Here is a 26,262-nt window from a genome sequence, read left to right as displayed (position 1 = left end):
AAACTAAAAGACAACCTATAGAATGGGAGAAGGTATTTGCAAATGACATATCAGATAAAGGGCTAATATCCAAGATCTATAAAGAACTTATTAAACTCAACAGCAAAGAAACAAACAATCCAATCATGAAATGGGCAAAAGACATGAACAGAGATTTCACCAAAGAAGACGTACACATGGCCAACACGCACATGAGAAAATGCTCCACATCCCTTGGCATCAGGGAAATACAAATCAAAACCACAATGAGGTACCACCTCACACCAGCAAGAATGGTGAAAATTAACAAGACAGGTAACAACAAATGTTGAAGAATGTGGAGAAAGGGGAACCCTCTTGCACTGTTGGTGGGAAAGTGAACTGGTACAGCCACTCTAGAAAACAGTGTGAAGGTTCCTCAAAGAGTTAAAAATGGAGCTACGCTACAACCCACAACCCAGGAATTGCACTACTGGGTATCTACCCCAAAGATACAGATGTAGTGAAAGGCCGGGACACCTGCACCCCAATGTTCATAGCAGCAATGTCCACAATAACCAAACTGAGGAAGAACCCACAATGCCCTTCAACAGATGAATGGGTAAAGAAGATGTGGTATATATATACAATGGAATATTACTCAGCCATCAGAAAGGACAAATACCCACCATTTCCTTTGATGTGGATGGAACTTGAGGGTATTATGCTCAGTGAAATAAGTCAATCAGAAAAGACAATCATAATTTGGTTTCACTCCTACAGGGAATATAAGAAATAGTGAAAGGGATTATAAAGGAAGGAGGAGAACTGAGTGGAAAAAATTGGAGAGGGAGACAAATCATGAGAGACTCCTAACTCTGGGAAACAAAGGGTTGCAGAAGGAGAGGTGGGCAGGGGGTTGGGGTAACTGGGTGATGGGCACTAAGGAGGGCACTTGATGGGGTGAGCACTGGGTTTTATAGTGTATGTTGTCAAATCAAACTTAAATAAAAACAAATGGAAAAAAAAAGAGAGAGAAAGATCTTGAATCAAACCTAAACTTCCACCTTAAGACACAGGAAGAAAAGAGCCACCTAAACCTAAAGAAAGCAGAAGGAAGGAAGGAAGGAAGGACGGGAGGGAGGGAGGGAGGGAGGAAGGGAGGGAGGAAGGAAGGAAGGAAGGAAAGAAGAAATCAATAGAAAAACAGGAAATTTTATTTTAAAAACTAGGTTGCTAATTGACAAACTATGACTTAGATTAAGCAGGGGGAGGAAAAAGATTCAGACAACTAAAAGTAGGAATGTCCATGGAGACATTACAAAAATAAAAAGTACTATAATGGAATCTATGAAAAACTATATGCCACTTGATTCACTAACTTAGATGAAACACACAAATTCCTAAAATGACACAAACTACCAAAACTGACTCAAGAAAAGAAAATCTGAATAGAATACGACAGGTAAGAGATTGAATCAGTAATCAAAACCTAACCACAAAGAAAGGCCTAGACCCAGATGGCTTCACTGGTGAATTCTGTCAAACAGTTAAAGAAAAATTAATACCAACTCTTCCAAAAATTAATGGAGGAAACAATGTGCAACTCATTCCCTGAGGCCAATTTTAGCCTAATACCAAATCCAGATAAAGACATAACCAGGAAACTACAGATCAGTATCTCTTATGAATGTAGATGCAAAAATCCTCAATATAACACTATCAAAACAAATCCTGCAACATATAGAAAGTATTCTACACTATGACAAAGTAGAATTATCCCAGGAATGCAAGGCTAGTTTAACATAAGAAAATCAATTAATATACCACATCAACAAAGTAAAACATGAAACCCAAATGATCATATCAATAGACACAGAAAAAAAAATACCAAAATTCAACACCTCTTTCATGATAAAAAAAATTTTAAATGGCTAACATAGCAGGTTTTTTGTGAATTTTATAATAAAACAATTTAATGAGCAAAGGATATGAATCAACTTTTCCAAAAAAAACATACAAAAAAAAACACCATACAAATGGCCAATATACATGCAAAAAGATGGCCAACATCATTAGTCATTAGAGAAATGTAAATCAAAACCACAATGAGATATAATTTCATACCCATTAGAATTAGAATGTCTATACTGTAAAAAAAAAAAAAAAAAGAAAAAAGAAAAAGAAAAAGAAAAAAGTGTTGGCAAGGATGTGAAGGAACTGGAACCTTTATACGATGGTGGTGGATATGTAAAACGGGGAGCCACTTTAGGAAACTGTGGAAGCTTCTCAAATAATTAAATACTGAGTTTCCATATGACCTAGGAATTCTACTCCTAGGCATAAACCCAAGAGAAATGAAAACATATGTCCACACAAAAACTTGCACGGAAATGTTCACAGCAATTCTGGTCTTATGAGCCAGAGTAGAAACAATCTAAATGTCCATCAAGTGATAAATGACTGAACAAAATATGGCACAGCAATATAATGGAATATTACTTAGTAATAAAGGAATTAAGTACTATGATGCCAAAACATGGATGAATGTGAAAACATTAAGCTAGGTCAAAGAAGCTAGTCACAAAAGATATATGTTATATGATTTTATTTACAGGGAATGTCCAGAATAGGCAAATCTAGAGGGACAGAAAGTAAATTAGTGGTTGCTGTGGCAACAGTTGCACAACTCTTAATACTAAAACCCATTATATATTTTAAATAATAAAGGTATGTATGATCAATGAATTGTACTATATATGAGTTATATCTCAATAAAATTGTTGCCATAAAAATGGGAGCAATAAAGACTTTCTCAGACAAACAAAAACAGAGGATTAATTGGCAACCAATCTATATTACAAAAGTGATAAAGGAAGCTTTCCTTTTTTTTTTTTTTTTTTTTAAGATTTTATTTATTTACTCATGAGACACACAGAGAGAGGGGCACAGACACAGGCAGAGGGAGAAGCAGGCTCCATGCAGGGAGCCTGATGTGGGACTTGATCCCAGGTCTCCAGGATCACGCCCTGGGGGCACTAAACCACTGAGCCACCTGGGATGCCCTAAAGGAAGCTTTCCAACAGAGAGCAGATGAGCCTGGAAACCAGGATCTACACAAAGAAATGAACAGTCCTTGAGATCACACAAATAAAGCATGGAATTCTTTATTTATTTATTTATTTATTTATTTATTTATTTATTTTTGGAATTCTTTATTTTTTATTTCCATTGCTCTAATGGATATTTAACCGTCTAAAGGAAAATAGTATCAATTATATGCAAATGCAAAACGAAAATGTATGGCAAAAATAACACAAAGTAGGGTAGACAAAATAGGGAATATACCTTTACACAGTCTACACTACACACGAAACAATATAACATTATTTGAAGGTGATTAATTGTGTGTCCTATAGACTAAGGCAACTAGTAAATGTTTTAAAAGAGATGTAAATATGTCAATAGCAAAAACAAAATGGAATCAAAATAATACTCAAAAATAATACAAATACAAAATAATACAAATACAAAAAAAGGACAAAAAAGGAAGAAAAAAAGACAAAGAACAGTTGGAACAAACACTTTCAAAATGGTAAATTTCAATTCAGTATCATTAATAATTACATTAAATGTAATTATAAAAAACAAAAGTTGTCAGAATACATAAAAAAGATAAAAAGGATTGTCAGACCAGGTAAAAAAAGCATGACACAACTAAATAAAAAAGTAAAACCCAATCTGATTATAAAGATCCAGAATAACCAGACAACGATAAAGAGTCCACCAATGATGACATAAACTTAACTATCAATTGACAAAATTACATCTCAAAAAAATTGTATCAACAATTTTCTTTCTTTTTTTTTTAAGATATTATTTATTTATTCATGAGAGACACAGAGAGAGAGAGAGAGAGAGAGAGAGGCAGAGACACAGGCAGAGGGAGAAGCAGGCTCCATGCAGGGAGCCCGACGTGGGACTCGATCCCAGGTCTCCAGGATCAGGCCCTGAGCTGAAGGCGGCGCTAAACCGCTGAGCCACCCTGGCTGCCCTGTATCAACAATTTTCTTTTTTTTTCATTTTAACAATTTTCAATACTGAAAGTAACTTGCATACATTTGACAGATCTAACCTGACAGGTACCTCTAGACATAATGCAATGATTTCACAACAAAGAACTGTTTGTGGTTAATTTTTTAAGGCAAGAATTCTACCTTAAATTACTGAAATTCAAATTAATAGTGAAATAAAGCCTTGTTTATCTTCAACCAACTTTTGTAATAATTTCAGCGAGTGGGCAGCCCGGGTGGCTCAGTGGTTAAAGCGCCACCTTCAGCCCAAGGCCTGATCCTGGAGTCCCGGGATAGAGTCCCACATCAGGCTCCCTGCATGGAACCTGCTTTTCCCTCTGACTGTGTCTCTGCCTCTCTGTCTGTCTGTGTGTGTGTCTCTCCCCCCGCCCCGTGTCTCTCATGAATAAATAAATAAAATCTTAAAAAAAAATTTCAGCTAGTTATATTTTTTTAAAGTTCACTGAAATGCTTGAACACTTCACATTAAAATGCCAAAAAAAATAAGTAACTTCACAATTGAGTACAAAATCAAAAAAGTAAACCTACAACAAAATTTTTGTGCTATTGTTGACTTATACTAATAAATAAATATTTGATCTTTGTTCCCTCACACAGAACTCCTAAACCCCTTCCAATTTCCTAAGTGAAAAGAACAATAAAGGTAACTTTTCTTATTTTTAACAATCCCTTTTCAACCATACCTGAGTCACATTAATGCACTTACTTTTGGAAAACCCCTAAGGATGCGGAAACCAACCAACCGTGGGTTTAGATGGTTGGAACTTCCATCCTTATCTCCCCTACCTTGAGTGAATGGAGGGAGGGGCTGGCTGGAGGTTGAATCAATCACTAATGGCCAATGATTTAATCACGCACGCCTGCATAAGGAAGCTTCTGTAAGTATCTGTGAACTACAAGGTTTGGAAAGTTTCTAGGTTGATGGAAATACTGGAAAGGTGACACAGCTAGAGAAGGCATATAAGCTCTGCAGCCCTTCCCCCTGTATACATCTCTTTGACCTGCTTGTTCCTAAGTTGTATCCTTTATAATAAACCAGTCATCTAGTAAGTAAATTTCCCTGAATTCTGTGGCCATTCTAACAAATTAATCAAACCCAAGGAGAGGGTCATTAAACCTCTTTATAGCCAGTCAGTCAGATGCACAAAGCAATGACCTAGACTTGCAGTTGCCATCAAAAGTAAAGGTAGTCCTATGGGATCTGATACTATCTCTAGGTAGACAATATCAGAATTGCTTAAATTGAGATATCAGTGTCTGACTGAAAACTGGAAAACTGCTTGGTGTGGGGAAAAAACACCCAACACATGTGATGACCAGAATTAAGTATTAAGAACAGAGAAGATACACAGAGGAGTTTTTTCCCTTATAAATGTAATAAACATTAAAAGGAGGGCAGTCCGGGTGGCTCAGCGGTTTAGTGCCACCTTCAGCCTAGGGTATGATCCTGGAGACCCTGGATTGAGTCCCATGTCAGGTTCCCTGCATGGAGCCGGCTTCTCCCTCTGCCTGTGTCTCTGCCTCTCTCTCTCACTGTGTCTCTCATGAAAAAAATAAAATCTTTAAAAAAAAAAAAAAAGAAAAGAAAAGGAAAATCACAGGCCCAAATAGTGTTACTTAGATGAGGACATGTCACCAAACCGGGGCTTACTACCTACCCTAACTAGAGTTTCAACTTCTCCTAGAAATGTAAGTCTTAACTATGAACCAGAAATTTTCTGATTAAGCACCAATGAGATAATCCTATAACTCTCCATTTCCCAAAGGAAGATGAGGTAATCCACCTAATATGACCCCTATCCTTCCCAGCAAGGGAAGATGACCTTGCCTAAAACAATCCTTTCTCTTTTTTTACTAATAATTTTCTTGCCCAACCCGCCTTTCTATAAAAACCTTCCATTTTGGACAATTCCTCAGGAGCACCCTTCTATTTACTAGATGGAATAGGGCAGCCCCGGTGGCGCAGCCTGCAGCCCGGGGCGTGATCCTGGAGACCCGGGATCAAGTCCCACGTTGGGCTCCCTGCATGGAGCCTGCTTCTCCCTCTGCCTCTCTCTCTGTCTCTGTGTTGCTCATGAATAAATAAATAAATAATTTTTAAAAATGGTTTTACTAGATGGAATATTGCCCGATTCATGAATCATTTAATAAAGCCAATTAGATTCAAATTTACTCAGCTAAATATTGTTTTTTAACATGATGAAAATTGTACCATTATAGTAGGTACCATTATTTGAGCCACTAAGTGTTGTATTTGTATTTCATCGATAAGAAAACAGAGGTAGGCTGAAAGCACTAACTTGCCTAAAGTCTATATAAGGGCTGAAGCAAGGATTCAAAATCCAAGTGTCCCTAACTATGAAGTTCACATTTTTAATTTCAACTCTCTGCCCATAATAAGTCAACTGTATAAGCTGTAGGTAATGGTAAATTCTAAAACTTTAATGAAATCCAAAACAAATAGGAACCACATACATCCTTACTCAGAGATCTCTCTTCCTAATGAAGAAACTATTGTCAATTCTATGATGCAATTTTAAAGCACTCTCAACACAAAAATAAAAACATACGTGCAATTTTTCTTTTAGCCAAACACTTTGTTCTATTCGACTGTTTTGTCTTCATTTTCTGCAATCCATTCTCCTCCTTTGGTTCCTGTTGCAAAACAAGAAATACCATTAGGGCAGCTACTATTAAAAGTAATCTTTCTACCTCTTCCATAACTAATAGAGATCACTGAGCTTCTGCAGAATCAGTGAGTACTGTAAATTTCACAGAAAACATCAGAAAAACATCTTTACGGTACAAAAAAGAAAACATGTAGATCTGGAATAAAAATCATAAAAATTCAAATGTATAATATATTGACATTATCATCTGTCACATGGAAATTCATGTAAAAATTGGCCATCTGCACAATACTAGTAAGCAAGCACTCAAGTTCAGAGAAAGCTTGATTCAAGAATTTAAAAATTAGGAACCACAGGGACACCTGGATGGCACAGTCAGTTAAGCAACAGGTCATGGTTTCAGCACAGGTCATGATCTCAGGGTCGTGAGGTCGAGCCCAGCATCAGGCTCCTGCATCAGGCTCCATGCTCTACTTAAGACTGTCTCTCCCTCTACCCCTGCCCCTGCCCACCATGCTCTCTCTCTCTCTCTAATAAAGAAATCCTTTTTAAAAAATTAATAGGTATGTTTAAAGTCAGTGTGTATTCATTTATTTTTGTTTAAGATTTTATTTATTTATTCATGAGAGACACAGAGAGAGGCAGAAACACAGGACATTGGACTCAATCCCAGGACCCTGGGATCATGACCTAGTCAAAAGGCAGATGCTCAATCACTGAGCCACCCAGGTGCCCCTCATTTATTTTAAATCAGTACTTAAAAAGCAACAGAACTAGGGAAAACTATGTAATATAATTATCAGAAAAAAGGACTATATATAAAGATCTCTTACAAATCAATGAAAAGACCAGTATTTAACCTCCTTCCATAAGCCAAGGGCATGATGAGATAGCCCATAGAGAAAAATACAGAAGGGGCTCCGAAGTACATGGCAAGAGACTCAACTTCTCTTTGAACATGTAAATCAAAATAATTATATACTTTTTAAAACCTTTATTAATAGTAAAAATAAAATGCTTTACAAAACACTTTATGTAGGGAAAAAGATACTCTCATACCACTGACAGGATAAAACGGATGCAATATGTCTAGTGGGCAAATTTCAATAACCTCAGAAATCATTCATGTACACAATCTTTGTCCAGCAATACACTTCTAGGAATTTATTCTACAGATACACTCACACACAAGCACAAAGATGTGTGTACAATAATGCTCTGAAGTAGAACATTTTGTCATTGTAAAACCTGAATCATTGCCACTGAAAATATGACCTACAGATGAGTGGAAATCAGCATGGTGCTTGTTACTGCAATAACAAAAAAAAAAAAAAAACACAGAGCAGTGCCTCAGTCAGTTAGGTGTCTGCATTCAGCTCAGTTCATGATCCCCAGGTTCTAGGATCCAGCTCCACATCAGGCTCCCTGCTCCATGGGGAGCCTGCTTCTCCATCTCCCTCTGCCACTCCCCCTGCCTGCATGCTCTCTCTCAAATAAATAAAATATTTAAAATAAAATAAACATAGAAACTGAGAATAAGCATTCAGAAACTTTTACAGCAATTTAACATTGCCACAACATCTAAGCACACAATAAGTGGACTTCCGGGGTGAAAACTGAAGACTAGTCATTTGCAGAAGGACCAGTCACTAAAAGCTGAAAATAATATAAATCGAAGATGCATTTAATACACCTACTGTACCAAACATCATAGTTTAAGCCTAACCTACCTTAAACAAGGCCAGAACACTACCTTAAACATGGTTTCAGTTGGGCAAAATCACCTAATACAAGACCATTTTTAGGGCAGCCCGGGTGGCTCAGGTGTTTAGCGCCGCCTTCAGCCCAGGGCAGGCGTAGTAATCCTGGAGACCCGGGACGAATCCCATGTTGGGCTCCCTGCATGGAGCCTGCTTCTCCCTCTGCCTGTCTTGGCCTCTCTATGTATCTCTAATAAATAAAATCTTTAAAAAAATGATTTTAAAAAAAGACCATATTTATAATTAAGTGTTGACTACTTCATGTAATTTACTGAATACTGTACTGAGAGTGAAAAACAGAAGGCGTGGATGGGTACAGATAGGGTGTAAATGGATCAGTTATTTACCCTCATGGTTGTGTGGCTGACTGGAATCTGTGGCTCACTGCCAGTGCTCACTATCACAAGAGTATATCATATCATGTACTGCTATCCCATAAAAAGATCAAAATTCAAAGTTCAGTTTCTACTGAATGTGTATCACTTCACACCATCATAAAGTCAAAAAATCATAGTCAAACTTTCAAAACTCAGGGAGAGTCTGTATATAAAACTGTCAAGAAATCAGTAGAAGACTCAAAGCTGCCTGCTTGGAAATGCTAGGGGAATATGAGGCAAACAGGTAGCTCAAGTACCATATTTCTTTTTTTTTTTAAGGTTTTATTTATTTATTCATGAGAGACACAGAGAGAGAGCACGAGGCAGAGATATAGGCAGAGGAAGAAGCAGGCTCCATGCAGGGAGCCCGATGTGGGACTTGATCCTGGGACTCCAGGATCAGGCCCTGAGCCAAAGGCAGATGCTTAACTACTGAGCCATCCAGGCGTCCCATGTACCATATTTCAACAACATAGCTCAACATATTCAGTAAAGAGATCATGATATGGAAGAACAATTAGTAAAACAAAGCCAACAACATTCTTTTCACTGCAGCTTCTTAAATGCACAGATATTAGCAACACAGCAATTATTTTAAGAAATATGTGATTAAGTGGATGATACAAAATTCTGTTTCACTGTCAACCAATGTGAACTAAATTTTTAACTGTACCAAACCATAAAGGATTAAACTTTAAGTTACATGTAGCCAGAATTAACTATGGGAAAAACAACCTAGATTTAAGAAGCTTGTGCCACAGTGTTACTCAATGCAGTTTCTATTACCAAAAAAATGTCAAACAAAATACTATGTATAGTAGAAATGTTAAGTTACATAAGACTAAGGCTAATGCATTCAACTCAAGAACATTCTCCTTTATTATGTGATATGTAAATGTATCATAAGCAACATAAGTAGAAAGACTTGCTTATTTTTCTGATATTTTCAGTATTTTCAATGAACTTGATTCCATGCAAAGGACAGAATTTCTATGACATGTAAGATGAAAGGATAGAAATGAAAATTACATTACTGGAAGAACAGAGATTCTACAGATTGTGATTATGCTCTACAATTTTACAACGAACATCAGGGAAATGGCTAAGTTTAATATTTCACATCTGCATAACATTATCATCCAAAACCTTAAAAAGTTAGAATTTTTCAAATATTATGTTACTTCAAAAAAGATCTAATTCATGTTCTGAATTCCATTTCTTTCATCAAAAAGATAACTAAAACATAATTATGGAAACAGCCCAAGTAGCCATCAATCAATGAATGGATAAAGAAGATGTGGTAATATATAAACAATGGAATATTACTGAGTCATAAAAAAAGAATGAAATCTTCCCATTTGCAACAACATGGACAGATCTAGAAAGTAAAACGCTAAATGAAATAAGTCAGTCAGAAAAGGCAAATACCATAGTTTCCCTCATATGTGGAATTTAAGAAACAAAATAAAGAAAAAAAAAGAGACACCAAAGAACAGACTCTTACCTATAGAGAACAAACTAATGGTTACCAGAGAGGAGGTGAATGAAGGGATGGGTGAAACAGGTAAAGGAAATTAAGATATCATGATAAGCACTGAGTAATGTATCAAATTGCTAAATCACTATATTATATACCTGAAACTAATATAGTACTGTAGATTAACTATAATGGAATTTAAAAATAATAATAGTAATAAGAAGATAACTGAAATGTATCTATAATGTTTCAGTAAACAAAACTGCTGGAACTGGCTAATCAGAGGATCAAAGATGATTTTTGAAATGTAGCATTTTCAAGCTCATTTTGAATAAAAATTAAAAATACTACGATCTTACTACAACTGCTAAAAAATTCTTCCTGTTCCTTAACATAAAACTGATTTCTTCACACTGAATTTTATCTTTTTAAAACCACAGGCTTTAGGGACACGCGGGTGGCTCAGTGGTTAAACATCTGCCTTCAGCCCAGGGCATGATCCTGGAGTCCTGGGACTGGGTTCTGCATCAGGCTCCCTGCATGAAACCTGCTTCTCTCTCTGCCTGTGTGTCTGCCTCTGTCTCTCATGAATAAATAAAATCTTTAAAACAAAACAAAACAAAAAAACACAGGCTTCAGATATACAATATCCCCTGTGACATTAGCATCATCATAATCAACCCAAACTAGAATAGTAAGTTGTTAAGCAAGAAGAAAGCTCATCTGTCAAAATAAGAACTTTAAATATGGATATACACAGTGTTCATTGAAAGGATATAAATAGGGGATCCCTGGGTGGCGCAGTGGTTTGGCGCCTGCCTTTGGCCCAGGGCACGATCCTGGAGACCTGGGATCGAATCCCACATCGGGCTCCCGGTGCATGGAGCCTGCTTCTCCCTCTGCCTGTGTCTCTGCCTCTCTCTCTCTCACTGTGTGCCTATCATAAATAAATTAAAAAAAAATTTTAAGAAAGGATATAAATAGGGCAGCCCAGGTGGCTCAGGGGTTTAGAGCCTGCCTTCAGCCTGGGATGTGATCCTGGAGTTCTGGGATCGAGTCCCACATCGGGCTCCCTGCATGGAGCCTGCTCCTCCCTCTGCCTGTGTCTCATGAAAAAATAAATAAAATCTTTAAAAAAAATTTTTTTAAAGTCTATATATATCCTTTCTTTAAGATTTTTATTTATTGGGATCCCTGGGTGGCGCAGCGGTTTGGCGCCTGCCTTTGGCCCAGGGTGCGATCCTGGAGACCCGGGATCGAATCCCACACATCGGGCTCCCGGTGCATGGAGCCTGTTTCTCCCTCTGCCTGTGTCTCTGCCTCTCTCTCTCTCTCTCTGTGACTATCATAAATAAATAAAAAATTTTTAAAAAAATTAAAAAAAAAAGATTTTTATTTATTTATTCATGAGACACAGAGAGAGAGAGAGAGAGAGGCAGAGACACAGAGGGAGGCAAAGACACAGGCAGAGGGGGAAGCAGGCTCCATGCAGGGAGCCTGATGTGAGACTCGATCCCAGGACTCCAGAATCACACCCTGGGCAGAAGACAGGCGCTCAACTACTGAGCCACCCAGGCATCCCCTATATAGATGTTTAATACAGAGTTCACTTTCACATATAACTTTGGTTAGTTACAACTGTGGAATGACAAAAATTTATCAGTAAAATAGGCATTCTCTATATTAAATTGCTTATAAACACAATTCCAAGGAACATGTACCAATTTTGTTTTTTTTTTCTATGTTTGTTCTGATTATATTTATTGAAATGAAACCTATGTCTGTTATACATAACAACGAGAGAAACAGGCTCTTATTTTATCTTTTTTAAATTTCATTTTCTAACAATCCTCTTTTATTGTATTTTAAAATGTATCAGTCTGTGACAGACTGGAAATTTTTTTTTAATATTTTTTTTAATTTATTTATTTATTTATTTAGAGAAAGAGAGAGAACAAGTGGGAAGAGGGGCAGAGGGAGAGAATCTCAAGTAGACTCCACAGTAAGTGCAGAGCCCAATGCGGGGCTCAATCTCATCACCCTGAAATCATGACCTAAGCTGAAATCGAGTCAGACACCCAAACAACTGAGCCACCAAGGCATCCCAAGAGATTGGAAATTTTAAGCAGCAGCTAGTCTTGCATCACAGATTGTGTGAAGTGCACAGACCTAACTAATCATGAATAAGGACACACTAAAATACATTATGATCCATTCAGAATACCATGCTTCCATCTAAAAGAACAACTTTCAGGGCACCTGGGTGGCTCAGTCAATTAAGCATCTGACTCTTGATTTGGCTCAGGTCATGTCAGGGTCCTGAGATCAAGACTCACAATGGTTCAGCGTGGAGCCTGCTTAAGATTCTCTCTCTTCCTCTGCCCCTCCCCACCCTCAGATCTATGCTTTCTCTCAAAAAGACTTTAATTTTAAATACACATATAAAAATATTTCTAAGTAATTAAAATAGTAAGGCTATTTACTATTAATAGGAAGCTAATAATAGCAAAATAGTAAGGCTAATCCATTTCCATATTTTCTACACAACCCCCCGCCATGAGATAAATAAAATTGCATGTAACCTGTATTTTCAGCATACCTCCAAATTTCAAAATACTCGCAAGCAAAAAATAAACACCAATTCTGAACAGGCAAACTCACCCCAAGAAAGAAAAAGTCCCATCCTAGTATGAATAGGGAATATCCACTAAACTTATATCAATCCCAAGAAAACATCAATCATAGAAGAGAAGTAAATAAACATAAAAGAGACACCCTGTGGCCACTGGGTGGCGAAAGAAAAGAAAAACTGGGTAAATTAACAGTTCTATAGACTGAAGAGAATTAAAAAAAACACCAACCATACCTCACTCAAAGTTTAGTAAGGGCACTGAAGAAAGTAAAAAAAAAAAAAAAAAAAAAAAAAATTCAACATAACAAAAAATGAAATATAGAAAGGAATAAAAATGGGGATCCCTGGGTGGCGCAGTGGTTTGGCGCCTGCCTTTGGCCCAGGGCCTGATCCAGGAGACCCTGGATCAATTCCCATGTCGGGCTCCTGGTGCATGGAGCCTGCTTCTCCCTCTGCCTGTGTCTCTGCCTCTCTCTCTCTCTCTCTCTCTCTGTGTGTGTGTGTGTGACTATCATAAATAAATAAAAATTAATTAAAAAAAAGAAAGGAATAAAAATGATCTAATAGAAAGTGGCTGAAATAGGATATAAGCAAAGCTGATCTAATAAATGTATAACTAGGATCTCTGAAGAAGAAAACAACAGTGAAACAAACTAACATTAAAACTACTGGGCAGCCCGGGGGGCTGAGCGGTTTAGCACCACCTTTGTCCCGGGGTGTGATCCAGGAGACCTGGGATTGAGTCTCACATCGGGCTCCCTGCATGGAGCCTGCTTCCCCCTCTGCCTGTGTCTCGACCTCTCTCTCTCTCTGTGTGTCTCTCATGAATAAATAAAATCTTTTAAAAAAATAAATAAAATAAAATAAAATAAAATAAAATAAAATAAAATAAAATAAAATAAAATGAAATGAAATGAAATAATAAAACTATCATCAAAGGGGCATTTGGGTGGCTCAACTGGTTAAGGTCAAGCATTCAACTCCTCATTTTGGCTCCGGGTCATGATCTAGAGCTCCACATGGGGCTCCATACTCTCAACAAGGTGTCTGCTTGTCCCTCTCTCTTCCCTTTTGCCCCACCCCTGGCTCAGGCATCGCCTGCGTGCTCTCTGTAAAATAAATAAATAAATAAAATAATTAAAGAAAACTATAATCAAAGAAAAAAGAAGACCTGAATCTATATATTAAAAGTACCCACCATTTATCTGGGAAAATAGACCCTGAACAATTATTTTTCAGACCTATAGTATTAAACCTACTCTTGTACCTTAAAGATAAAGAACACTCTTAAAGCATTCAGACCAACAAAAAGGCATAATCACTTACAGAAAAAGGAAAATAAGCCGTACTTCTCAAATGCAACATACTAAAGCAAAACAAGTAAAACAAAACAAAGCAGCATTTTACAGAAACTTGGGAGAAAAATTTTTAAGTGAAAGTAGCCCAAAGTTGTAACCACAGAGATGCAGTGTTATTACAAGAGAGGAAGATGGGATCCCTCGGTGGCTCAGCGGTTGAGTGTCTGCCTTCGGCCCAGGGCGTGATCCCGCAGTCCTGGGATAGAGTCCCAAGTCAGGCTCCCTGCAGGAAGCCTGCTTCTCCCTCTACCTGTGTCTCTGCCTCTCTCTCTCTTTGTCTCTCATGAATAAATAAATAAAATCTTAAAAAAAAAAAAAAGAAAAAAGAAGAGAGGAAGATAAACAGAAGTGGTATCCTTCAGGTTCATTAAAGGAAAGAAAGAAAAAAAAATAAAGGAAAGAAAGGAGAGGAAAAACAAAAATAAAGGCTCCTAAAGGTGAAAAAGCAAGCAAACAAACCAGACATGTCAATCTATCCTTCCCACCTAACACTCATTAACATGAACATCATCATCCATAAAAGAAATTATACTAAAGAGACAAAAGGAGAACTTTTAAACTAGGACATATACTCAGTAAATGATAGAAGTAAAAAATAAATTCCAAACTAAGTAGCTATAAACAAAAAGGCAAATAAAAACATTTTGGTTTATGAACATTACCCACCCCCCCAAATACCACTGTAGAAAAGAAAATTAATGCAACCTGCCAACAGACTACAAAGAAGCATCAAGAGATTAAGAAAAATTTAGAATCAAAAACTAAAAACTTAAACCATAAACAGACAAAAAAAAAAAGAACAAATGAAGTCAAGGTTGGTAAAACTCAGGAAAGTAAAGACAGACAAAATCATCTCAAAAAAGAAAAATAAATCACTACATCTTCAAAGGAAAACAGATTCAAGTAATTAATGATGGTCATTGAAGAAATGTAAGAAAGTAAATGAGAAGTATGAAAAAAATGACTTACAGGATATATTATTCAGAAAAAAGAACAAAATGCAAATAGGCATACTACATTTCACATATAAAAAAGCAGAATTAAGAAAACGTGTTGGCTTAATTTTCCTTTAAAGCAACATCAACAAGAAAAACAAGAAATAAAACTGCCAACAAGGAAGATAGATATGGAATAGGCAGTACAGGATAGAGAAGCAATATAATTTAAGTATACCTTTCTCTGCAGATTGACTTTTTCAATAGAGTAAGTATTCTACATATGCAAAAATTAAATCAAGGTTAGAGAGAAAACTAAAAATCAATGCAAAAAAATCTGAAAGATAGTAAATTTTATTTTTTTGAAAGACAGTAAATTTTGAAGTACCTCAATAAATTTATTAAATATTAATGGTTCTACGGACACCTGGGCGGCTCAGTGGTTGAGCATCTGCCTTCACTGGGGGCCTGATCCCGGGTCTTGGGATCAAGTCCCACATCTGGCTCCTGGCGGGGAGTCTGCTTCTCCCTCTGCCTATGTCGCTGCCTCTCTCTGGGTGTCTCTCATGAATAAATAAAATCCTTAAAAAATATATTAATGGTTCTAACCACACTAGTTTAAAAGATGTCAGTTTGCATAAAAATAAACCAGATTGTGTGCTATACATGAAACTCAATCAAAATTAAAAACATGAATTAAAACATCAACATATGACGCTAGAAAAACTAAATAGCCACATGCAAATGAAGAAGGCTGGACCGTTATCTTAAATGATATACAAAAACTAACACAAAGTGGATCGAAGACTGAAAGGTAAAAGCTGCAATTTTAAAACTCTCAGAAGAAAATATAGGGAGGAAACTTCATGACACTGGATTTGGAAAGGATTTCTTGAATATGACACTAAAAGCACAAGCAACAACAACAACAAAATAGATAAACTGGACTATAATAAAATTTAAAACTCCTGTGCAACAAGGACACTATTAACAGTAAAAAAGCAACGTGCAGAATAGGAGAAAATTTGTGCAAATCAGGTACCTGATAAGGGGTTAATATCCACATACATAAAGAAATCCTACAAATGGGCACCTACGTGGCTCAGTCTGTTGAGCGTATGCCTTCTTCTTAGATCAGGATCCCAAGGTCTTGGAGCCCCACATCCAGCTCCCTGCTCAGTGGGGAGTCTGCTTGTCCCTCTACCTCAGCCCCTTCCCCTCTCCATGCTCTTATGCACCCGACAGCTCTTTCTCTCTCTAAAATAAGAAAATAAAATCTTTTTTTAAGGGAGGGGGTGCCTCAGTGGTTCAGTTGGTTAAGCAGCTGCCTCCGGCTCAGATCATGATCTTAGGATCCTGGACTCAGGTCATAATCTCAGGGTCCTGGGATCCAGCATGGGGCTCCCTGCTCAATGGGGAGTCGGCTTCTCCCTTGGCCTCTCCCCCACACCCTGTTCATGTATGCTCACTCTCAATCTCGTTCATGCTCTCACAAATGAAAAAAAGATGAATTATGAAATCCTACAATTAACCAAAAATGTGAATATATCTAGTACAACTATGCACCTAAAAATGGTTAAAATATTAAATTTTGTTATGTATATTTTAACACCATAAACACATACATGCATGGGTACACACATATCTATCTCTATACTATATATAAAAATTACCTCAAAATGGATCAAAAACCTAATGTAAGAGATCAATCTTCATGACTCTGCGTTTCACAAGAGTCTTAGATATTATAGCAAAAGTACAAAGACAAATCAAAAGAAATAAACTGGACTTTATCAAACTTTAAACTTTTGTCATCTTAAGAATATCATCAACAGAATGAAAAAGACAACTAAATAACTGGAAAAAACTATTTGCAAATCATAAATATGACAAGGATTTAATAAGCACAATAGAAAGAGAACACTTACCATCAAACAACAAAAAGACTTGCAATTAATAAATGGGCAAAGAACTTAGTCATTTCTCCAAGATGGATATACAAATGGTGAACAAGCAAATAAAGAGATGATCCAGATCGTGAGGCATTAGGAAAATGCAAATCAAAACCACAATGAGGGGCTCCTGGGTGGCTCAGCAGTTAAGTGTTTGCCTTAGCCTCAGGGAGTGATCCCAGAGCTCTAGGATCAAGCCCAGCATCAGACTCCCTGCTTAGTTGGGAGCCTGCTTCTCAGTGTCCTTCAGCCCCTCCTACCCCCATTCATGCAATCTCTCTCTTGTGCTCCCACTCTCCCTCTCTCAAGTAAATGAATAAAATCTTTAAAAAAACAGACACAAAAAAAAAAAAAAAGAAAGAAAATAACAAGTGTTGTCAAGGGTGTGGAGAAATTGGAATCCGAGTACATTGTGGAAGTGTAAAATGATGTAGCTGATGTGGAAAGAAAAAAAAAAGGAATGAAGCACTGACACAAGCTATACATGGGTGAACTTTAATACATTTAAGAGAAAGAATCAATCACAAAAGACAAACATGGAATGATTCCATTTATATAACAGGCCCAGAATGGTCAAACCCTCAGAGACAGAAGTAGATCAGTGGTTGCCTAGGGCTGGAGGTTAGCAGAGAAATGGAGAATGACTGCTAATGGGAACAGGTTTCTTCAGTTATCAAAAATACTATAAAATTGATAGTAGTGATAGTTGCACAACTATGAATATACTAAAAACTATTGAATTATACTTTAGGTTAGTGAATTACATAATATGTAAATCACAGCTCAATAAAGTTATATGAAAACAAAAAAAAATGGTGACACCAGAGTCAGGATGAATACCAGAGGTTTGAGGATAGCAGAAGAGACATAAAATAGACTCTCCCAGAGGGGAGAGTAGAAGAATAAACTGACTATGAAAACATATGATGACTGCTGGGCAGTACTGAGGGGCCACTGGAGGTCTACAGCCTTAAATACTGTGAGCCCAGTCAGCATTGTTGTGTTGCTTAGGTGAGGACCGTAATAAATAGCTAGAAGATTGAATTTAACCAATACTGGGTTTTGCCAGGGAGTACAATAGAATTTAGAAATATTCAAGGGACTTGTTATATGATAACCGTGAAATCTAAGTTCACTAAGAAGTGAGACCATGACAGGATAATGGACAATGGAAAGGGGATAGTCTGGAATTAGATGTCCCAGTGGGGCTGAAGGATTATTGGAGTTAGGACATTAGAGGACTGAGTTGGAAAAGATAGGTGGTGGTGATCAGAGAATGGTACATCTGAAAATGAGATCTCAGAAGCGGCACAGTTACTACTGACAGGCACAACCAGGGTTGAAGAACCAGAGAACACAGAAAATGAATTGGCTGTTTCCTTACTTCTGCCAAGGATGGTACGTAACTGGTACCACTTGAGATGCAAGGGGCAGGTTAATTCATTACGTACAACGGATTGTCTTGGGCATTAGGCCTACTTCTCTCTCAGAATCCCACTTAAGAAAGGCTGAGATGATACGATCCATGGGAGTTGATGGCCAAAAGGTCAAGGAACTGAGAGGACAGCGCACTGGACAGATCACACCCTAGGTTGAACCTACGAAAACTGCAACTTCATCTGCTTCAGTCTAATATGCAGATATTAAAGTCACCAAGAATGATGGCAGGAGTGGTGAAGAGATAAGACAGTAAGTGGTATGTTAAAACTTTTAGCGAATGGCCAGGAAGTGGGGTGGCTGGTGAGGGGCAGGTGACCAGGAGGATAGCAGATGACTACTTCAGGGGTAGGGTAGCAGGGCTAGCACAATGGTTTGTGTTTCAAACTAGGTTTTTCTAGTAGTCTGGAAACAAATGAGAAGCTATTTACCCCATCTCCAGGTCAGCAGTACTGTGGTATAAGGAAGAAGAAACCGCCTGTCCTTAAGAAGCTACAAAGAGGGGGATCCCTGGGTGGTTCAGCAGTTTGGCGCCTGCCTTTGGCCCAGGGCACGATCCTGGAGTCCCGGGATCGAGTCCCACGTCCGGCTCCCGGCATGGACCCTGCTTCTCCCTCCTCCTGTGTCTCTGCCTCTCTTTCTTTCTCTTTCTCTCTCTCTCTCTCTCTCTCTCTCTCTCATAAATAATAAATAAATAATTCTAAAGAAAGAAAGAAAGAAAGAAAGAAAGAAAGAAAGAAAGAAAGAAAGAAAGAAAGAAAGAAAGAAAGAAAGAAAGAAAAACTACAAAGAGAACAAGATCTTCCGAGGACAACCATCTTTCAACGGGAGTAAAGAGGATGATGGAAGCTTTCACATAGGAGGCTGAAAACATCAGGGGTTTTATTGATCACTGACACGAGTTCCAAGGGGAAAAGTCATTTTGAGAGTAGGAGGGAAGATCAAGTCAGCTTACAGAAGTCCCCCCACATGACAGTCATGTGGGGATGAGAATCTAGGTGATGAGAGATGTCATGGGAGGCTTGGGATTCTCATGGTGTCTAAAGTAAACAGACCTAAGGCATGATAGGATTAGTCCCTGGTTATCTCTTAAAGGAGCAGTGCTAGCCAAAGGAGGTGTCCACATGACACAAATGTTCTTTATCTGTGGGGTCAGATATGGTAGCCAGTGGCTATTGAGTACTTGAAATGTGACACACAAAAAAATGAAAAAAAAATATCAGTGAACTATGGGACTATTTTAAGTGGCCTAATACACAGGCAGCTACGGTCCCTGTAGAGGGCAAGGGACAAAAAATTTTTGAGGAATTAATGACTGAAAAAATTCCAAACTTGACAAAGCCTATAAACCTGTAGATCCAAGAAGTTCTAGGAAGCACAGGCACAAGAAACATCATCATAGGGATCCCTGGGTGGCGCAGCGGTTTGGCACCTGCCTTTGGCCCAGGGCGCGATCCTGGAGACCCGGGATCGAATCCCACATCAGGCTCCCGGTGCATGGAGCCTGCTTCTCCCTCTGCCTATGTCTCTGCCTCTCTCTCTCTCTGTGACTATCATAAATAAGTAAAAAATTTAAAAAAAAAAAAAAAAGAAACATCATCATAAATTTTAAAAAGCGCATCATACTCAAATTGCTTAAAACCAGAGATAGAGAAGAAAACCTTAAAACCATCCAGAGGAAAAAAGACATGTTACGTGCAGATGGGAAAAACAGGAATTAATCAGATTTCTTGGTAGCGACAATACATGCAAGAAGACCGTCAGGCAGAATTTTCTTAAATTCTGAAAGAAAATGGTTATCAACCAGGATGCCTGGGTGGCTCAGCGGTTGGGCGTCTTTGGCTCAGGGCGTGATCCTGGGGTCCCAGGATCAAGTCTCACATCGGGCTCCCTGCGAGGAGCCTGCTTCTGTCTCTGCCTGTGTCTCTGTCTCTCTCTGTGTCTCTCATGAATAAATTAATAAAATCTTTAAAAAAAGAAAGAAAGAAAGAACATTGTTATCAACCTAAATTTCTATATCCAGGGAAATCTTTCAAAAATGAGGGCTACTAAATACAATAAAGTATCTCGGATTAGATCCAAGAATATAAAAATTAAAAAGGGTAGTAGTGGAAAAACTGGTGAAATCTGAATGAAGAACGGAGCTTAGTTACTAGTTGTACCAAAGGGGTGCCTGGTTGGCTCACGGTTGGGTGACTGACTCTTGGTCTCAGTTCAGGTCATGATCTCAAGGTCATGGGTTCAAGCCCACAATGGACTCTGTGCTGGGCATGGAGCCTACTTTAAAAAAATATATTTATGTGGCAATGCTAATGTTTCAGTTCCAACAAACATACCATGGTTACATGAGATGTTAACATTAGGAGAAAGGGAGTGAACGTTACAAAGAAATCTCTATACTACTTTTTTGACACCTTTACAAATCTAAATTATTCCAAACTAAAAATGTTATTAAAAATTTATTTTTTTAGGGACATCCCTGGGTGGCTCAGCGGTTTAGCACCTGCCTTCAGCCCAGGGCGTGATCCTGGAGTCCAGGGATCAAGTCCCACATCGGGCTCCTTGCATGGAGCCTGCTTCTCTCTCTGCCTCTGTGTGTGTGTGTGTGTCTCTCATGAATAAATAAATTAAATCTTAAAAAATATAAATTAATTAAATCTTTAAAAAAATTTATTTTCATGAGAGAGACACACAGAGAGAGAGAGGCAGAGACATAGGCAGAAGGAGAAGCCGACTCTATGCAGGGAGCCCCATGTGGGACTCGATCCCGGGACTCCAGGACCATGCCCTGGACCGAAGGCAGGCGCTAAACCACTGAGCCACTCAGGGATCCCTGTTATTAAAAATTTAAAAGATGAAACAGACTTTTCAGATATACTAACACTGAAAGAATTCATCACCAGAGACCTACTCACAAGAAATGTTGAAAGTCCTTGAGGCAACAGGAACACTGCAATGGACTGGATTGTGTCATCATGCCTCATGGGACTGAGTAGCTAAATTTTACATTTATTTAATTCTAATTAGGATTCGAATTTAATGAGCCACATGTATTCCTCCACCTCCATCAAAATCCATATATTGAAATCTTAATCCCCAATATATTGGTATTTACAGTTGCCTCCTTTGGGAGGTAATTATGGTTATGTGAGGTTATGATTTTAGTGCTCTTATAAGAGACCCCAAAGAACTTACTCTCTTTCGACCAGTGCATCCAGAGAGCACAAGCCATATAAGTAAACAGTGAGAAGGTAGCCATCTAAAACCCAAGAAGAGGGTCCTGACCAGACAATGACCCTTGGTACCTTGATCTTGGACTTCCAGTCTCCAAAACTGTAAGGAAATAAATTTATGTTGTTTAAGCCACTTAGTCTATCATATTTTCTTACGGCAGCCCAATCACACAGATAAACATGATGGTTTATCTGTGTGATTATGGTAATACCACAGATATAAAGTTACATAAAAGATTGAAGAGCACCAAAAATGGAAAATACATTGATCTTCAAAACACAACTGATTGCTTAAGGGAAATAATAACAATGTATTATGGAGTTTACAATACATACACAAGTAAAATGCATGACAACAGTAAGATAAAGTTCAGGGCAGAGTAGTAAAAGTAAACTATCACAAGAAGCTCACATTATACATGAAGTAGTATAACATCATAAGGTTAGACTATGATAGGCAAAATATGCATATTAAAACCTCTAAATAGAACATTAAAATAACAAAAAAAACATTAAAATAACAAAGAGTTATAACTGGCAAGTCAAAAAGAGAAATAAAATGATAAATCCAGAAGACGACCCCAAAAGAGTCAAAAAAAGGACACAAAGAACTGATGAAACAAATTGAAAACAAATGGCAAGATGACAGAATCAAATCTAACCATATCAATAATCACATAAAATGTGAATGGTCTATACAACAAAATTAAAGGCAATGATGGTCAGACTGAATAATAAAGCAAGATTTAACCATATATGTTAACTATAAGAAATGCACTTTAAATGTAAATAACGATACAATTAGATTTAAAATAAGAGAATAGGGAAAGATCACTTGAGATGTTTGTAATGGTTCCCATTTGAAATACTGAGACTACTGAAAAGTTTTAAAATTTTATAGACCTAGGTTTTGAGGTTTTAAACTTATTTTGAAGGACACCTGGGTAGTGCAGTTGGTTAAGCATCTGACTCCTGGTTTTGGCTCAGGTCATTATATCCAGGTGGTAGGACAGAGTCGGGCTCCACATTCAGAGGAGTCAGCTTGAGATTCTTTCTCTCCCCCTGCCCCTACCCACCATGTTTTCTCAAATAAGTAAATAAATCTTTAAAAGGAAAATCATTTTGAGGAAGAAAATGGCTTTACTTGGTTTAAAGTAATTAATCATTGTTATTTATACTTGTGCAGTATTAAAAGCCATATCATACAGTAAATATGGGGAAACTCCATCTAGAAAATGATAAATTGCCTTTCCAGAATTATGGTTGTGGTATATTTTCAATTAGTTTGTATATGTTAATGTGTAATTGCCACAAAAAACTTTCATTTAACAAACTATTTGTATAGTGACACCTGGGTGGCTCAGAGGTTAAGCTCTGCCTTCGCCTCAGGGCATGATCCTAGAGACCCAGTATCGAGTCCCACATCAGGCTCTCTGCATGGAGCATGCTTCTCCCTCTGCCTGTGTCTCTGCCTCTCTCTCTCTGTGCCTCTCAAGAATAAGTAAATAAAATCTTTTAAAAATAAAAAATAGGGCAGCCCCGGTGGCGCAGCAGTTTAGCGCCACCTGCAGCCCAGGGCGTGATCCTGGAGACCCTGGATGGAGTCCCATGTCAGGCTCTCAGCATGGTGCCTGCTTCTCCCTCTGCCTGTGTCTCTGCCTCTCTCTCTCTCTCTCTCTGTCTCTATGAATAAATAAATAAATAATCTTTAAAAAAAATTTAAATAATAATAAAAATAAAAAATAATAATAAAAACTATTTGTATAAACCTTTCCCCAAGTATTGTGGGGTTTGTGCACATTTTTAAAAAATCTTGTATTTACACACTGTCCTTTCACTCATTATAAGTGGACTCATATGGACTCAGTGGACCTTTTCACTCATTATGAAGGACTCATTATGTCCTTTCACTCAATTTCTCGCTAAACCGCTGAGCCACTAGGGCTGCCCATCAAAATTCGTTTTAATCTTCTACTCTACATTGTATTACATTATCTTGCTTGTCTGTAACAATGTGTATGTAGTCTTTATGGCTGAGTTTCTGTGTAATACAACCAGTCACTCAACTAAGTTGAGGTGACAAGTGCACAAAGTATAAAACTTGTGGGATGCCTGGGTGTCTCAACGGTTGAGTGTCTGCCTTTGGCTCAGGGCATGATCCTGGAGTCCCAGGATAGAGTCCCACATAGGGCTCCCTGCACAGAGCCTGCTTCTCCCTCTGCCTATGTCTCTGCCTCTCTCAATATGTCTCTCATGAATAAATAAATTTTTTTAAAAAAGGTATAAAATTTGAAAATAATTTAGTTTTGTACCTCGGAATTCAGTAAAATCACATGACTTTCCTTTCTGCAGAATGGTTATATATAGGAATCAGTCTGGTTTAGGGTTATAAACCCTCTTGAAATGAATCATCTGAGATCCCTATAAGCACTAGTAGATAAAATTTAAAACAACATGGTAAAAGTTGGTTTTTGAGAAATGTCTCAACTTTTTTTTTTTTAAGATGTATTTATTTGAGAGAGGGGGAGAGCACACATGTGAGAGTGCAGGCAGGAGGAACAAAGAGAGAGGGAAGAGCCCTAAGCTGACTCTACACTGAGCATGGAGCCTGATGTAGGGCTTGATCTCACTACACTGAGATCATGACTTGAGCTTAAACCAAGAGTTGGGAGCAAAACCGGCTGCACTACCCAGGCACCCCAAGAAATTTCTCAACTAAGTTTCCTTTTTTCTGAAATCAAACCCATTAAGGAAATCACGGAAGAAGCATTTTCTTAATTGGAGAAAAGAAATCAATCTGTGATGCTTACATAGTGAATCTAAGTAAATACCACATTAAAAAAATCTATTTGAAAACATGGTTACATTAAAAGTTAATTTTATTCTCATTTCTAGATCATATGTGACAGTACTACAAAGAATGTACACATTCATTTCTTCAAGGCAGCAGAAAAAGTGCTAGCACTTTGGTAGAATGTATATTAACAAACATGAACTAAATCAGGATGAACCAATGTTAACAATTGCGGGAAAACTAACTAAAGGACAGCATCTAAAAATATTATTTCAGAAAAAATATATATATATTATTTCAAATATCAGTTCATTTGGTAATTTTCTATTTTTTGAGCATTTTTAAAAATTTTAGTTAACATACAATGCAATACTGGCTTCAGGAGTAGAATTCAGTGATTTCACTTGGTAATTTTAGATACCTAAAAGCCACTTCTGGGGATGCCTGGGTGGTTCAGCAATTGAGCATCTTCTTAGGCCCAGGGCATGACCCCAGAGTTCTGGGATCAAGTCCCACATCTGGCTCCCTGCAAGGAGCCTGCTTCTCCCTCTCCCTGTGTCTCTGCCTCTCTCTTTGTGTGTGTCTCTCATGAACAAATAAATGAAAAATCTTTTAAATAAATAAATAAGTAAATAAATGAAATAAAAGACACCTCTCATGTTTTGAAACTAAATATATGGGGACTGACTTAATACAAGATAGTTAAAATTTTATGGCTGTGATTTGTTAAGATCCACAAAAAAAGTATTTGCATGTGACATGTATTATTTTTTTTTTAAGATTTTATTTATTTATTCATGATAGACAGAGAGGGAGAGAGAGGCAGAAACACAGGCAGAGGGAGAAGAAGGCTCCGCATGGAGCCTGACCTGGGACTCGATCCGGGGTCTCCAGGATCCGGCCCCAGGGTGAAGGCCACGCTAAACAGCTGAGCCACCGGGGCTGCCCCTATGTACTATGTTTTAACCTCATGGTTAACTAATTCTTATCTGTAAATGAAAATTTGAATTTTTTTTAATATTTCGATGTTTTGGTTTTCCTAAGACCTAGGACCTATGTCTTGAGGGAATTTATAAATATTAACATATAAGCTTATTTTGATTAAATTTAACTAGCAATAAAAAAGAGAAGAAAACTGGAATAGCTATATAAATGTCCTAATAAGCAAATATCAGAGCAAATACTACCAGTAATAAATTATTTCATAATGATAAAGGCCTAGTTATCAAGAGATAAAATTCTTGAATGTGCACACAACTATTAACAAAACTTCAAAATACATGAAACAAAAACTGACAGTACTGAGAAAGAGACAAATCCACGACTATAGTCAAAGCCTTTATTTAGTACCTCTGTCAAAATAGTTGTAATACTTGCAGAAAATCAATAAGGATGTAGTAGATTGACAACACTATCAATCAACTTGATTAGATTGACATTTATAGAAAGAAACCACCTAAAATACACATTCTTCTCAAATACTCAAAAAATATTTACCAAGATAAATGATACTGTGGGACACAAAACAAGTTTCAATCAATTTGTCAAAAGATTCAAATCATACAAAGTATATATGCCCAAAAGAATTAAATTAGAAATCAATAACAAAAAAAATCTCTAGAAAG

At 37.5% G+C, this 26,262-nt stretch overlaps 1 protein-coding gene across 6 annotated transcripts in view; it reads right to left on the bottom strand.

Annotated features, from left to right (window-relative positions):
* Positions 1-26,262, bottom strand: part of UIMC1 (ubiquitin interaction motif containing 1) — a 126,975-nt gene that overhangs the window by 73,078 nt on the left and 27,635 nt on the right. For all 6 annotated transcript variants that reach the window (XM_072824046.1, XM_072824051.1, XM_072824048.1 and 3 more), the window contains one exon: positions 6,623-6,707. In XM_072824046.1, coding sequence (XP_072680147.1) covers positions 6,623-6,707 — 85 coding nt within the window. The remainder of the gene's footprint in view (positions 1-6,622; positions 6,708-26,262) is intronic.

This window comes from Canis lupus, chromosome 4, assembly GCF_048164855.1.
Source record: "Canis lupus baileyi chromosome 4, mCanLup2.hap1, whole genome shotgun sequence".
Taxonomy (NCBI): domain Eukaryota; kingdom Metazoa; phylum Chordata; class Mammalia; order Carnivora; family Canidae; genus Canis; species Canis lupus.
This window is presented reverse-complemented; position numbering and strand designations above follow the sequence as displayed.